At 48.8% G+C, this 14,406-nt stretch overlaps 1 protein-coding gene across 8 annotated transcripts in view; it reads right to left on the reverse strand.

The window, feature by feature from the left end:
* The window catches only part of LOC105698026 (synapse-associated protein of 47 kDa), a 49,660-nt gene that overhangs the window by 30,939 nt on the left and 4,315 nt on the right, over positions 1-14,406 (reverse strand). For all 8 annotated transcript variants that reach the window (XR_001103898.1, XM_012421864.1, XM_012421859.1 and 5 more), the window contains exon 4: positions 8,804-8,925. Coding sequence is in view for 7 of the 8 variants with exons in the window: in XM_012421864.1 (XP_012277287.1) it covers positions 8,804-8,925 (122 nt within the window). In the remaining variant the exon portion in view is untranslated. The remainder of the gene's footprint in view (positions 1-8,803; positions 8,926-14,406) is intronic.

Here is a 14,406-nt window from a genome sequence, read left to right on the forward strand (position 1 = left end):
TGGCCGCTTGCTCTCAGAAAAAAAAAAAGAGGAAAAAAATGGAGGGAAAAACTCGCACGCCATTTCGGCGCTCGAGTGCGGTATTGACGGATACCATTTAAAGGGGCGCGTCCAGCGAGGAAATGCATCGCCATTGAAAAGTGCAATAATTTGAGAGTACACAACGCTACGTCTGCAGCATAAGCGCTCGGTCGACACATCCAGGAGATTTAATAAAATCCATGCATTTTCATGCGGATCCTGGGGGTCTTATATGCTGCGGAATTTCTTCACGCGGAGACGCAGCAATTCCGCTACGATTTCACGTCGGGGAAACGGGGGCCGATAGTTTTCGACCACGGAATTTTCCCATCCGGGAGGGATGGGGGAAAAGAAACGAAAATGAAAAGCCAAGCGAGGTCAGCCCACGGTGGCCCCGACCTGCCCCAATGGGCGCGCACCTGCAGGCGCAACCGCGAAGAAAATGGATTTTTCCGGGGATAACGATTTGGAAAATCGCGGAATGGAGGGGATAAACCAGGGGCCGATAAACTGAGTTTTTCGAGGTCCTTTGTGGAGATCCGTCCGATCCTTCTTTTTTGGATTGGCGTTTCTGACTTAGAATTGGGGCTCCGAGAATTCTGCCGAAAATCGTCGGAAAATCGGGCCAAAAATCGCGCCGACCCTCGAAATCCGAGAATCGGCACTTTCGGCAGGTGGGGCTTTACATGGAAAGCTGCGTATGCACGTGAGAGCCAGGGATGTAGGTCATAGCCTGTCCTGACCTAGATGACGGGCGTGACGTCACGAGTAACCTCCCCGGCTCGTCCACCGCCGCCAGCGCCGCCCTACCGAGGGGACCGAGTACGAGGTTTGCCAACCCCTTCGCGAGCTAAATGCTTCTCCCTTTGCGTCACCCGAATGCCGGACATGTCTGTCGACAAAGACCTGCAAAGACTGGGAGAGACATCGCGCTTCTTGCGCTTAGACTGATAAGAATGCCCCTGTAACTTTACATAATCATACATTATTTCGAGGTCCCAATAAATTGCAGTTACATTGTCTCCATAATACCGCATTCGGTATCTAAGTTAAGTTAGAAAGTAAAAATGTATGTAAATTTCGATTTTTATCAGCGTAGAGGGACTAGGTGCGGAGGTGCAAAAAAGGACGCAACCTCTCTTATCGAAGGATAGAATATACATATATAATGATTTCAGCATTTCTTGGAAAAAATCCTTGATAATTATTCAATTAAATTTCACGTGAAAAAGCTGTTAGTTAAGTACTGGATATGCCCTCGCAGATATTCGTCATATGACAAAGACATCGAGTGACGTCTCTCGTATTTCGACTAACGACATCGCCCCCCGCCGATGCATCTCTGCCATTGTCCCTTTCTCTCCCAATCCATCATTAAAAGAAATGAAAAAAAGAGAAGGAAAAAAAAAAGAAGAGAGAAACACGCTCCGGGCCAGGAGAAGTTACGTGCGTAACGTCGGGGGTAACTTTTCAGATGCAAATTCTTGGGGGATGAATATTTAGTGGGGGTTCCAGGCCTCGTACGCGGGGTGGATATTGAGCTTCGAAACCCGCGACTTATCGATCCTCGAGATTGTCGGGCAAAGATGCCTGCAAAACGGGGATTACAGGGCAAAGAGGCTGGGGAGGGAGTCCGATCAATGTAGATTCCTGCTAATTCGACGCTCCCCGCGGTTACAAGAGTATAATGGCACTTCTGCAATTTCAAAATGGCGGCCTTCCCCCGCTCGGCCCTTGAGAGACGTCGAGGAAGATGCCGGAGGATCGCTACTGCGAAATGCTCTCTATAAAGCCCACCAAGACGCCCAGTCTTGTTTCCCTTCTTTCCCCTGTCTCCTTCCCTACTTTTCCTCCCTATTGAACCCTGCGTCCCTCGAATTTGCAGAAATAAAATCCACCCTCTCGCGCTTTGTGCGCTATCCTTCGGCCATCCGAAAGTCGTGTACTATCGCGCGATTCGAATACAATTCGAACCCATTGAGAATGAAATGTCGAGTGTTATCGAGCCGAAGCTTGGCCTTAGTGCATTGTCGAGGGAGAAGAAAAAGCCGTAATGGCGGAGGCATGACGCTCTCAGAAATAGTCTCGCCTTATCGCACCGCGAGCACCCCGCAGCGTTGTTTTACAGCTTGCAAGTTAATAAGGGTAAGTGGTAATTAATTACGAGCATCTATCACGGGCTGAAACAATGCCGCGCCCGGGTGTAATCCCTTGGAATACGCAGTGATTCTTATTTCCCGTAAATAACGTCGACATTAACGCGTCCTCGCGCTGCGGTCCGAGAAGAGCGCGAAATTCAAAATGGCGGACGCCCATCTCGGCGAGATTGATATTATTAAAACGCGTAAAGAAATCCCGAAGACTCGCCTCTTCGGAAAGGAACTCGTTCATTTAGACTTTACCTCGTGATAAAACATCGCGGGTAATTCCGCGGGCGAAGTTAAACGTAATGGGGAATTTTCTAAGTACACTTGCGCGCCTCGCAATTTTCAAGGGGCTTCCATATCCGCGCAAACGATGCGATATTTACCTCCGGCCGAGATTTACCGATACAATTTCAAATGAAAATCTCGCCGGCGAATTGCCACACGTCTGCATTAGCATATCCCTGGAGTGCTCCTTCGTTCGCGAAGAATACGAGCGAAGTCCGAGGGAAGTTTCGCAAGAAATTCTCCAGGAAAGGAATGATCCAGGAAAGAGAGCTAATGCAATTCAGCGGAAAGTTTTCGGGAAAATTTCCCCCCAGTGAACCCAGGTGGTACACAATGGTGCTCCTCTGGAGCGAATTTGCGAATCTGGAGAGTTACTAGATGCCCCCGGGTGACGTTGAATATACCGCATGGAAGAGAGAGAGGAAAAAAAGAAAAATGATTTGTGAACGCCGCAATTGCAACGATTTAGTAAGGCCGTTTCCCTTGTCTCGCCACTTTTGCGACCAAAATAGTGGGGTCATTTTTTTTTGTTTAATAAGTTTTCATTATGGCGGTTATCCATCACCCTTTCCCATAATGAAAGCTCGGTACTTTCGCGTTAATTTCACCGTAAAAAAAAGAAGGGTCCTCAGCGCGTGCGTCCACGATAATTTATTTATTGACCAATAAAGTGTTCCTCGTGCGTCGTCCATTCATTTATTACCATAATGTGGGCTTTAATTACTGCGCGAACGTCAACGATAGAGCAGCGCCGAAGCATGTACAGAGTACATACGTGCATGTACTCGCGGAAGCCTCAGAGGCAAGAAGCATCGGCAATTATTTTACCTGGTTGTTCACCTGTACAGACATGTAAATAAATGCTGGATGTCAAAGGGCATAATTATTGATAAAAACGCACGCGCGATGTAACGCATCAACCTGTCGACAAAATGCTAAAACCTTATAACATTTGCGATAATTGTTCGAGCGTTTGAATTTAATGTAACCTGTAAAACAGGTACACGGATCTTCACAGGAGACAGTGATGCATTTGATGACACCGCGAAAGTGTACTAACAGTTAATTTCGAAGCACCGTCGTAGTAGTTTGCAATAAATTCCTGCTTTTACAGCGTCCACTGCAGACGGTAAAATGGGGAAGGGGCTTGATTAAAGCTGACATTAAATTTGCGGATAAACTCCCCCATATAGAGTATCGTTTTGAAAAGCGGTGCAAGTGACGTCGACATTCCGTCATCCCCATAAAGACGCCTATTTTCCTTCGAAGAGTACGCCGATGCACCTGAAAGGCGATTCGGAAACTTCCGCCTCGAAAGCGGTACATGGTTGTTTTATCAAACATTGATTAAAAGCTCTCCACGCGTATGACTCGCGCTCGTAATCCCTTGGAAACCGTAGCCGAGGTTAGCGGGAAATTGTTGCTCGTAAACCTTAGGGATGTGAAAAATGCCACTGGGTGGCCATCCGTTTAATCCGTTTTTCCGGACCAACGAGAAATTAGTATCGACCGGAAAAGGGATCGCGGAGAGTCATGAATCGCACAATCAACGCGTGTATTCCGTTACGAGGGGATGACACGCTCATGGGGCGGAATTGATAAAAAAGGGGTAGCTCGCGATGAAAAGGAATACCGATTATCAGGATCGATAAGAACCATCACACGGGTCTAATGGCGACTAGGGAACACAGTGTAAACATAGATATGAAGTCTCCAAACCACCTTGTACACGTTACATAACATCGATTATCTCGTTACCCCGTGAAAAAAAAAAAGAATGCATTGAACCAAAGAAAAATTCCATTCATTCGAATAATAATTATTTGCTTGGAATAATCTCTAATAAATAGTCACAATTCCGAAAAAACATTGCATGCAATTTATTCCAGTTTATCGAAGTCAATATTCCTCGAATTATTAAAGTACTTCTTGGGTACTGTTCAAAGAAATATTTCTCAGGGCCAATGAAAATGTTTTCGCAGCGCATCTCCCGAAAGATAAAAAACGTGGCGACCATTTTTAGGCACTCGGCAGTAAAAACCAGTGAAAGGGAGAAAACATGAAAATGTAGGGAAAAAAAAAAGAATTCTGCTGGTCTAGTTACAGATCGGCGGTGCAAAGCGATATGTACTCCGCGGGGGTTTATCGACGTGAAAGCGAGATGCGTATAAACGGGCTCGAAACGAGTGCATAAAGGTCCAAAACTGACCATAAAGCACACGATATCGCAGGTGAAACGAGCCTTCCGGCCTGGGGCCATGTATGAAGGGTACACAGTGCGAAGAGATGATCTTAATTGGAGGAACGATCGTCCGTTGGTGCGGATCTTCCAAATTGAAGCGACTCTAATCGAGTCATCTGAATAAAAAAAAACCGAATAAAAAAATATAATGAAACTTCAAGAATAAAAAAAAAACTACAATGAAAATATTTCTAGCCACAATATTTACGGCCACTTAATATAATACAACGTGACATAAAATTGGATTTTCAGAAAATTCCTGAATAACATTTTTCGCGTCAAGTGGAACTTTATCGCGATTACGGAGATGGGACAGAGGGATGTTTAGTTCGAGGTCCTGTGCGTGAATTAATTACTGCAAGGTTTGCGGTGGTTCGGTGTGCGGTCGCCAATGCGTGTAGACGCCATGTTATCGGCATGTCGGCGAGCATCGGCGTCGCGACGCCTTCCCTTACCGCAACGCTCTGTTTTGTCACGCTGCAACGCCCAGAGGGCAATGTATATACGTATCGAGTCAACGTGTACCCGGTCTACGTGCGATACATATGCTGGAAGATATACCGTCCCCGTAATGCGTCTACAGACACGCGGTCTAAGGCCGCCCGAAGATACGAGGCCGTGAAATCAATTGTGTTCCAGTCCCCCATCTCAGATGAAGGCGAAGACTCGGTACAAGGAAGTTCAAGGCTCGAGGAGTGCACCAATTAATCACCGCAATGCTCCTGCATAATGCTCAATGGGGTAATGCATTCGCTCCCTGCATGCCAGGTACAGCCCGCAATTAAAACACCTGGGGTAGATCTCGAAGTTGCTCTCATTGAACATGCCGATTGAATGGGATAATTGCTGCTTGAACGCAGAACTTCTGTACTTTCCTTGTATCAGGTCTTATCAATTGTTGCGTAGATGCGTGGTAAATGGTAAATGGTGCGGTTTGTTGGGCATGTCTGTCGTTATCGGCATCGGAGAGTCCCCTCGGACTGGTCGGCCATGTTCTGTGACGCCCTTAAGGTATCAGTCCACGCGACATATTGTGTCATGCTAATTCAGAGCGTGTACAGGTTGTCATACCCGCGTCGAGGCGTCGACGTCGCTAACAGGGGCCATTTCCTGCCGAAGATACGGGGGTACCATCGAGTCTTCGTGAACCAAAGTGCATTCGCGTGTCTATGACGGCGACTCGAGACAATGCCGAGCGGAGGTTGCGGCCAGGATTTATCACCGTGATAACGGGGTGCGCATTGCGGGGTCTCCGATGCATAAAGATGCTCGCACGATTGCCCAGTCGGCGGCGGTCCGTCCACGTTTCGTTAACCGTTGACACCCGGGTGCACGATATGGGAGCAGTAAAGTAAAACACCTCGTGCAGGGCGCCCACTTCCACGGCGTCGAGACGAATGGCTAACGAGCCCCTCTCACGGGCACATGAGTCAAACGCAGGCCGACAAAAATGAGTGGAGGGGTTTCCGGGATCCACGGAAAGGCCAGAGACACCACCGCGGAATGAAAAACGAAGAAATCCGCGGCCAGGCTTCAAAACACTCCTCGGCGCGTCCGAGGGAATTTTTCATTTCCACGGTTTACGCGCCTCGGACGCGCAGTAAAATCTCCGCCAGGTGCGAGTGGAATTTTTCCAGGGCTGTAATCCCACGGAGCAAGGAAGATCCTCTCGACACCTATCTAACTCCTGGTCGTGCCCCTACGTGCAGTGTATGGCACTCGATGAGAGGGTATCCAAGAAATCCAATTTGCCTCCACGTGGACGTCGGGTGCACGCGTAAGGGCGGCGTTCAAGGCTCCTCCGGATCGATCTCCGGACACTTGCGGGATGCTGCGACTCAACGCACCCTAGAAATGCGTTGCGGGAGCTTTCTGGGAGTTGGTAATTCACAGATCCAACTACAACCGTCCGCTCCCGGATTAGTGGGACATTTTTGCATGCAAGATGTCCCAAGGTACGCATCAATGACTCCCATCGCCTGGACGTCCGCGTGCACCTTCTCGCCTTGTATGCAAGGTGCGAGAAAGTTCAAGGTCCTCGGCATCGATTAATTACCGGAGGCGGTGCACGAAGATGCACCCGCGATATGGGCACGTCGGCGATATCACGGCCACCCCTTGCACGGGTCAACCCCGTGTCCCGGCGTCCCGACGCCAGTCGTGGGTGCGTCCGTGCGAGGGGGTGGCTTTGGATCAATACCAACTGGCCGTAGTCTCGCGGTTGTACGTGCGGATGGTAGGCCGTGTAACGCGGCCGCGTGCACCCCCTGCACGTGCGTGCGTTTCCTCACGCACCTCGATGCACCGGGTGATGCATCGCTCCGGTGCGTTCACGCACTCCGCACCCTCGCCCGGCAACCTCTGACCCTTTTGTGCACGTTTCTACTTCGTTTACACGGTTTGTTTCTCTCGTTAGTCAATGTGCAGTCAGACGAGCTGTCGTTTATAATTGCGTTCTATGAGAAAAATGATCTATTTTTTTTTTTCTCAATCCAGGGTTCCCTAATCCGCGTTTTTCCGCGTGGGTTTTCTCAACCCGTGCCTATACTTTTGCCTGGTAACTTCTGACCATCCCAGCTTTACTATTTCGCTCGTTCATTCCATTTGTTAGTCGACACTAGTGATGATGGTGGATGTATAGTCAGACATACAGCCACTCTGCTCCGTATCCCAGAGGATGGTCCACCCTGTTTCTTAATCCAGGGGAACGTTACTTCTTATTACGTCTCCTGGCTTGAATCACTAAGCTACCGGTTACTCCTTCCACCGCTCTAGGTCATTCCATTTTTCCTGATGGTTCTTCGATGATTTTTTTCCCCATTTATTCGGTGCTCTTCAAAATCCGCCGCGTCTATCAGTTAGAGGCTTGAATCATTGAACTTCCTCAGGGGACGATTTATTCCCAGGCTGGGGAATAAATGCAGGATCGTGCCCCCGTCCCGTAATGTCTGATCGTGCTGGGCATGTTACTACTTCGCCGGCCGCGCCGGACGTTGGTTAGCTCGTTCTTTCCACTTGTTGGCTGACGCTAGTGATAATGGCCGGCGTGCGATCGGACCTGCTCTCTGCAGCATCTCTGGGTCCAGGGGGCCATATATTGCAGGATATTTCGTGTTCCCTTTTAATTTCAATTTCCCATTTCGGCATGCATTATGTTACATGCCCCCGTAGTTTCGCGAATGGCTTGTCAAATTTACAGAAAAGCCCGTTCGTATACGTTACGAGTCCTGGGGAACTCGTAAAGAGAGGTTATGTCCCTCGGGGAGACGCGTTCAGCTCGGCCCGTTTTATTATTCCACCTGCGAAAAGCTATGAGAGAGAACTTCAACGAGACGTCTCGTTTGAGTATGACGAGTAATACGTCCTCGAGAAGTTCCCACGGATCCGAGGTGGGGATGTTCGAGTTGTCTGGTTGTTCGCCAGGATTAGGGCGAGGAATCGGGAATAACGGGGACGGAGGAGGCGGCTCTGGGTGTAAACCCAGATCCGTATAAATGGTTCAATTCGACAGAAGGGACGCACGGATAATATGTGTACCAAATTCGCACGGTCCACCGAGTACACCACTTTGACAAGGCGAGAGAGGGTGATAACAGATCACCAGGAACCCTTTGAAATGTCCGAACAATCGCTCCCCTGAGAACGCTAACCTCCCCCAAAGATACAGAGATATTCAATTTAAACTATCCAAAGCGTTCCTCCTCGTTCCTTCCTTTTTCCCTAGCAATGCGGAGAAATTTCTGTGCGAAACACCGCGTAAGAATTCGCCCCGAGGTAAGATCAACTCGAAGAATGTTTTCCAGAATTTCGCAAGTAAAGGCATTTCAGAGCGAGACCACGCCGGGAAATATTCTCGTTATCTCGTTACATTAGAGGAGTAAACTCGAGGAGCCGGGAAAGAGAGCGCAGCATTCTCTTCGACCTTTTATTTTCCTGTTGATTCGCTGAAGTCCCTTTCGCGTTCGGGCCTTCGTTGCTGGCTTTCAGAAGACCAGCAACAGGAAACTGCCACCCACCGGGGTGGACCGTTTAGGGGAAAATGCCGAGGGCGCGCCGCATACGGTGAATGAGCCGTAAAGAGCTTAAAAATCATGAAAAGCACACTCACGTTCTCCTCGACGGTCTTCTTGATTTTCACGCTGGCCTCGACGACCGTTTTCCCAGCTTTATTCACGGCACTGTACAAAAATCCGCCAAGGCTCTTCGCTCCTGCCAGCGCCTTCGTCGAGACTGTACGGGCAGAAAGCAGATAAGAGGCGCAATTAACACCGATACGTTAACGAGTACTTACTGTTAATTAAATAGTGCACCTTTCGAGAAGAACATTGTTCTGGAAGCAGGGACGCTGGTTGGATTTTTCCCAGGCGCCAGCGACGCCTCCAAAGGCCAGGACACGGAAGTCCTTATACTCCTCAGTATCATGATTAAGGCGATGCAAAAGTTCAGTCAAAGAGATTTCCTTTACGATACTTTTCTCTCCGCACTAAGGGTTCCGAGACGTATCAAACCTTGCAACGTGAATATCGAGGCTGTAAGGAAGGTCTTGAATGAGATTTCAATTTAAAGCAATTATTTTCTTTACTCTTTACAGAGAAGAAAATTAAAAAAAATGAAATTTCACGAGTGTTGGGACATTCCTTGCAGCCTCTGTATTTGCGTTGTAAAGTTTGACAACGGTTAGGTACACCCAGTTGGAAGAAAGGTGTCACGAACGATTGACCCCTCGTATGTCACTTTCACATCCCCTTAACTTCGGGGAGTACATTAAGGGAGTAAAATTCGCTCCCTGAACCCCTGTACGATGAGTCGACGGAAACCCTTCAGGCTCAGAAACTGATAGGTCCACCTTTAGCCCCGATATCGACATTTTCAAACGAGAGTAATCGATATCCGACAGAATAGCCGGGCATCGAAACACCCGTTTTGCATCCAGCATCCAATCAGCGAAGGTGTTTCTAATGAATGCACCGAAGACCGCATCGAAAATAATTACCCACGTTACCGATTACGGGTTGAAGACGGGCTAATTAATTTTTAAACGGTCCAACACAAAACCTCCACGACCTACCAATATCCAACTAACGTTGATAGGGATAGATTCGAGCACTTAAGCGTTATCAGAGATATCCAATAATTTCAGTGATTCATAATCCAATCAAAGGTCGGCTTTTTATGGCCCTTAAAAGAGCAGCCATCGCTCTGAATACATCTCGATAGAGACGGGAAAACCTCAGGGAAGAAACGACATCGATTAACAGGAATCTCGAGCGGGATCTAAAGGATCGTTCACGGGCAATTAGACATCCTGAAGAAGAGTCCGGACCCCTGGGGGAAAAGGTCCTCCAGGTCCTGGGAGGAAATTCCGAGGTAAATCCACGTGCGAGGAGACGGGCAGATACGAATCCTGACAGGATGACGGAGCGCGTCCTCTCGGGACGCGGCCGGAAGTTCCGCCACGTTTCCTACGGAACGAAATCGCAGCGGGATTCAACTTTCCCCAGGTGGAGATTCTATCAGCTCGGTGGACCTCCGCCGTGCGGAAGTTTTCGATGGCTCTCAATAATCCAGTTTCCCTCGGAGCGCCGGGATGTACTCGAAAATACGGCAGAGATTACCCGATTTTCCGAGTACTACCGAGCTATGTCCTTTCAAGATGCCGGAGATAAACCCTGGAAAAGGCACGGCAAACTGAAAGAGGAACAGGAGGACGTAATATTTAATAATAGGCATTACGACGCTCAGTCAACGTCGGGCTCTCCTATCTTGTCATCGCATTAGCGTGCTCGACAAAAGGAAAACCGGAGGTACGCCGGATTTATGAAAAGTTAAGCCGGCCAGCACAATGTGTACTACTTTTTTCTGCAGGCTGATTAAACGTAAACGCGGGTCGATAAATAGGTTTGCACGCCATAAAGGGCAGGTTCAGGAATCCAGGGGATCGCAAACATGGCGGCTGCATTGTCCTTGGGCATGCCGAATCATTAAAAAATTGTTTCTCGAAAATCTAGGCAAGGTGGAGGGTCCTTAGAGATGAAACGCTCATGTCTTTTTCCGATTTCCAGGGGCGGAAGGATCGAGATGATAAAGGAAGACATTCGATATCGAGTCGCGGCTCCATTGTCTTTGGGCATGCCGGATCATTAAAAAATTGTTTCTCGAAAATCTAGGCAAGGTGGAGGGTCCTTAGAGATGAAACGCTCATGTCTTTTTCCGATTTCCAGGGGCGGAAGGATCGAGATGATAAAGGGAGACATTCGATATCGAGTCGCGGTTCAAACTTATCCTCCGGAAAAGGCGGAAGTGCACTCAGGTCGGCGGCGAGAGGAAGAGTTTTCGAGTTCCCACCGAGAGGCGGGAAGAAGTTTCGCCGAAGAGGCTTCCCAGAGGTTCCGTTAATTCCGCGGGGTGTAAAAAGAGCTTCGGTGTAAATGCGAATCCATCTCGACCTACGGAAGAGGTATTAAAATTGGCAGGGAGGGGGGCATCGAAATTGCATAGAGTTATCGAGACCGTAGGAAACATCGCGGAATTGAAATCAAACCAGATCGGAATTACCTGAAATTGAAGGATACCTAATAACCCATTGATTCTCTGGGGCGTTTAGTCGAACCGAATCGATGGAGCTCATTCGACCTCGTGTCAATTACGGGCGAGGAGAGAAGAGGCACGGCAATCTACATTGGCTTTTTCAATGTTACCCCAGCTGACCGATATCACCTGGTGAAACTATTCCAAGTAGAAGGACGTCCGATAACTCGGCGGTCCTCCTTTGACTTCCGACCCCTTCATGTGAAAATTAAAAAAAAAAAAATCCCAGGACCAGGAAGGCATTTTCAATCAGGGATTGAGCTCGATCAGGTAAATGGGGAGATTCATCCAGCGTCGGCGTAAATCTTGGAGAGTCAAAAGCAGACTAAAATCGGTTTAAAACCCCATCAAGCCAGGGGGTGTGTCGGCGTTATTGCGAATCCAGAAAGAGGGCGTCGTTACCGTTCCCATTGTCTCCGAGGCGGCACTAAACCTCACCGAGTAAACGATTTCGTTATTTAATAGAAAGTTAAAAGTAGTCGCTCCTGGGGGAGTCACCCTCCGAGGGATCGATATCCTGGGGGATTCACCTTCTCGGGTCCACCGGCCCTTCCCCATAACTTGAATTTTACACCCCGACCACGTTACACCGGGGAAATTCTCCGGAATACTGGTATGAAAAATATCACCTTGGTTGGGGGATTTCGCAGTACCGAATTCCCTAGAAATTCTACCCTGGTACCGAAATCATCCCCCGAGGAATAATTGGGGGAAAATTCGAGATCGTACTGGAGGTCCAATTTACCATGTCCGAGGGTCAGCGGAGGACTCGAACGACCCTCTAAACTTCGAGTCGGACACGTTCAACTCGATATCACCAGCTATCCCCCGGGTGTCACCCTTCGACCTAATCACGAGAAGCGAGCCTAGGAGGCGGAAGGCTCGCCCCCAGGAATTACAGCAATTAAATTCCCGGAATAAAACGAGAAGTTCCACCCTCGTGTAGAATTTCCCCACGTCAGATTCCCTGGAAAAAGAATTCCGAAATCCTCCCCCCCCGGAGGATAATTAGTCAAAATTCGAGTCCCACCACACCCAGGAGCCATCTTAACCCATCGAACTCGAAAACGCACGCGATAAAATCGATATCATCACTAGGTATCACTTGGGAATCACCTGGATCCTATCAGGAGTGAAATTCCCTCGCGAAAGGATTTACGGACCGCGACGCCTTTTTCTCGGTCCTCATAGAGAAGACATGCGTATAGAAGAACGTAGCCGGTTGATTTTCGAGGAGTCGGAGGGGTAGTTGTGTATTGATCGAGCAGATAGACCAACCCCCAACGCGAAGGACGGCCGCTGGCTGACTGGATCGGGTTAGAGATTCGCAGCCAGCGGTCCAAGGATCCCACACCCCCAGGACGACTGGCACCATATAAGGAGGATCCTTTACGACAGAGGGAGTCCCAGGGATGCCGCCTGCCTGGCTGGTCATACCTATTTACCGAGTGGTTATCTGCTTAGGCGAAGGGGTTAACGGCAGCCAGTGGACCAAGGATCGCGACGGCTAAGTCCTCGTCTTGGGACGCTCTTTACGAGCCCATCACCCCAAAGCTTTATGGCTCCCTTTGAAACGAGAGAGAGTGCTCCTCCCGATCCCAGGATTAACGACGTCGCCGATTTTACTATAGAATCGGCCAAATCGGCCAAATGTTCATCCCCCGACGAAACATAAAAATTTCTCATACGGTAAAGCGCGAAAAAAAAAAAACGCTTCCTATCGCCGGTTTAGCTACAAAAATTGAATTGAACATTTTCGCGATTCTGGAATTTAGGGACAATTTTTCCTTGACTGGTGTCGTCGATTTCCAATTTTTTTTCCCCTAGGTGTAAAGGGGTCCCTTCTCACGAGGGTGTGAACAATACACGGGATGTTATCGTCCCTTCGTTTTCAATTACCCGACCGTTCCAATTCTCGCGTCATTCGCGCGATTGAGGATCGCGTGTTCGCGTGATCGTTCGCACTCGCGACTCCGTTAACAGACTTAACGAGCGAGAAAAGGGCTCTTATCGTTTTCAAAGGAACGTTTTTCCGGCATCGGGGTGACTTTCCTTTCGTGGCAAATGGTATAAATAAAAAAATGGTGTTAACCGATTTACAGGGGGAATGTAGGATACGAGGCGGTTTTTCGAGTGGAATGGAGACCACATATGTGTTAAGTTAACGAGATCGCGTAAAACCTTTCAAGTCTCGTCGAACATCGGATGCGTTTCCATTTACATGGAGATTGTGTCTTATGCAGAAATTCAAGCGATGCGCTTTTAAGGTTGGCATTCTGTTGCATACCCCTCGCCATTTCGTCCTTCGGAGGAATAGCGCGTGTCGCATATCTCGTAATAAATTCTAAATGAAAAAAAAAAAAAAAGCGAAAAAACCAACTTGGCCTCAGATGTCCAAGAAGCACGACGCCATATAATCGTTTACGTCCCTTAGACGTCGCCGGGCCCGAGGAAACCATATAATACGAGACGTCCGTATCCGAGCTGTACGGGACATGAAATGGGCGAAGAAGAACTCGAAACGTGTACCTATGTGCGGCCTCTCCGCACATGAAGTCCAGATACGAACGCGTGAACGATACAAAGGCGACTCCGAGAAAGCGACGAGCCGGGGGCGAGGAAAAGAACCAGGAGTCGCCTTGAGGGTGAGATTTGACATATCTTGAGGATGACTCCTTAAAATCCCGGAGTCCCCACAGGATCTCTCCAGGGAGCGGGAAGAGTCCTCTTCAAGGACGAGCAACGTACCCCGAAGTGGAAGGGACACCTAGGAGAACTGAAAGGAAAGAAAACTAATGAAAGGATCCGGGGACTTTACGGTTCCCCTAAAAGGAAGCTAAAACAAGGACTCCCCAAAGCCCGGTATATCCTCCAATACCTTCCAGAGTCCATTCATAATCCTTGAAGAAGGATCTCGAGCCTCCCCGAAGGGGCACCAAGGAGTCGGAAAGTGGCCCACAACGAGCTGCGCCGATCCAGGCATTTCGATTCAGCCAGATCGGCTTTGAAGAATTACCTCGCCCATCTAGGGGGAAAAGCCGAGACCAGGCATTCACCGGCCCTAGTGGCAGGTTCTTCAGGATACGCGAAAAATTCCAGAGGCGTTCCACTTCCCTGGGTCGA

The sequence above is a fragment of the Orussus abietinus genome, unplaced genomic scaffold, assembly GCF_000612105.2.
Source record: "Orussus abietinus isolate OABI.00-Male unplaced genomic scaffold, Oabi_2.0 scaffold1, whole genome shotgun sequence".
Lineage (NCBI taxonomy): Eukaryota > Metazoa > Arthropoda > Insecta > Hymenoptera > Orussidae > Orussus > Orussus abietinus.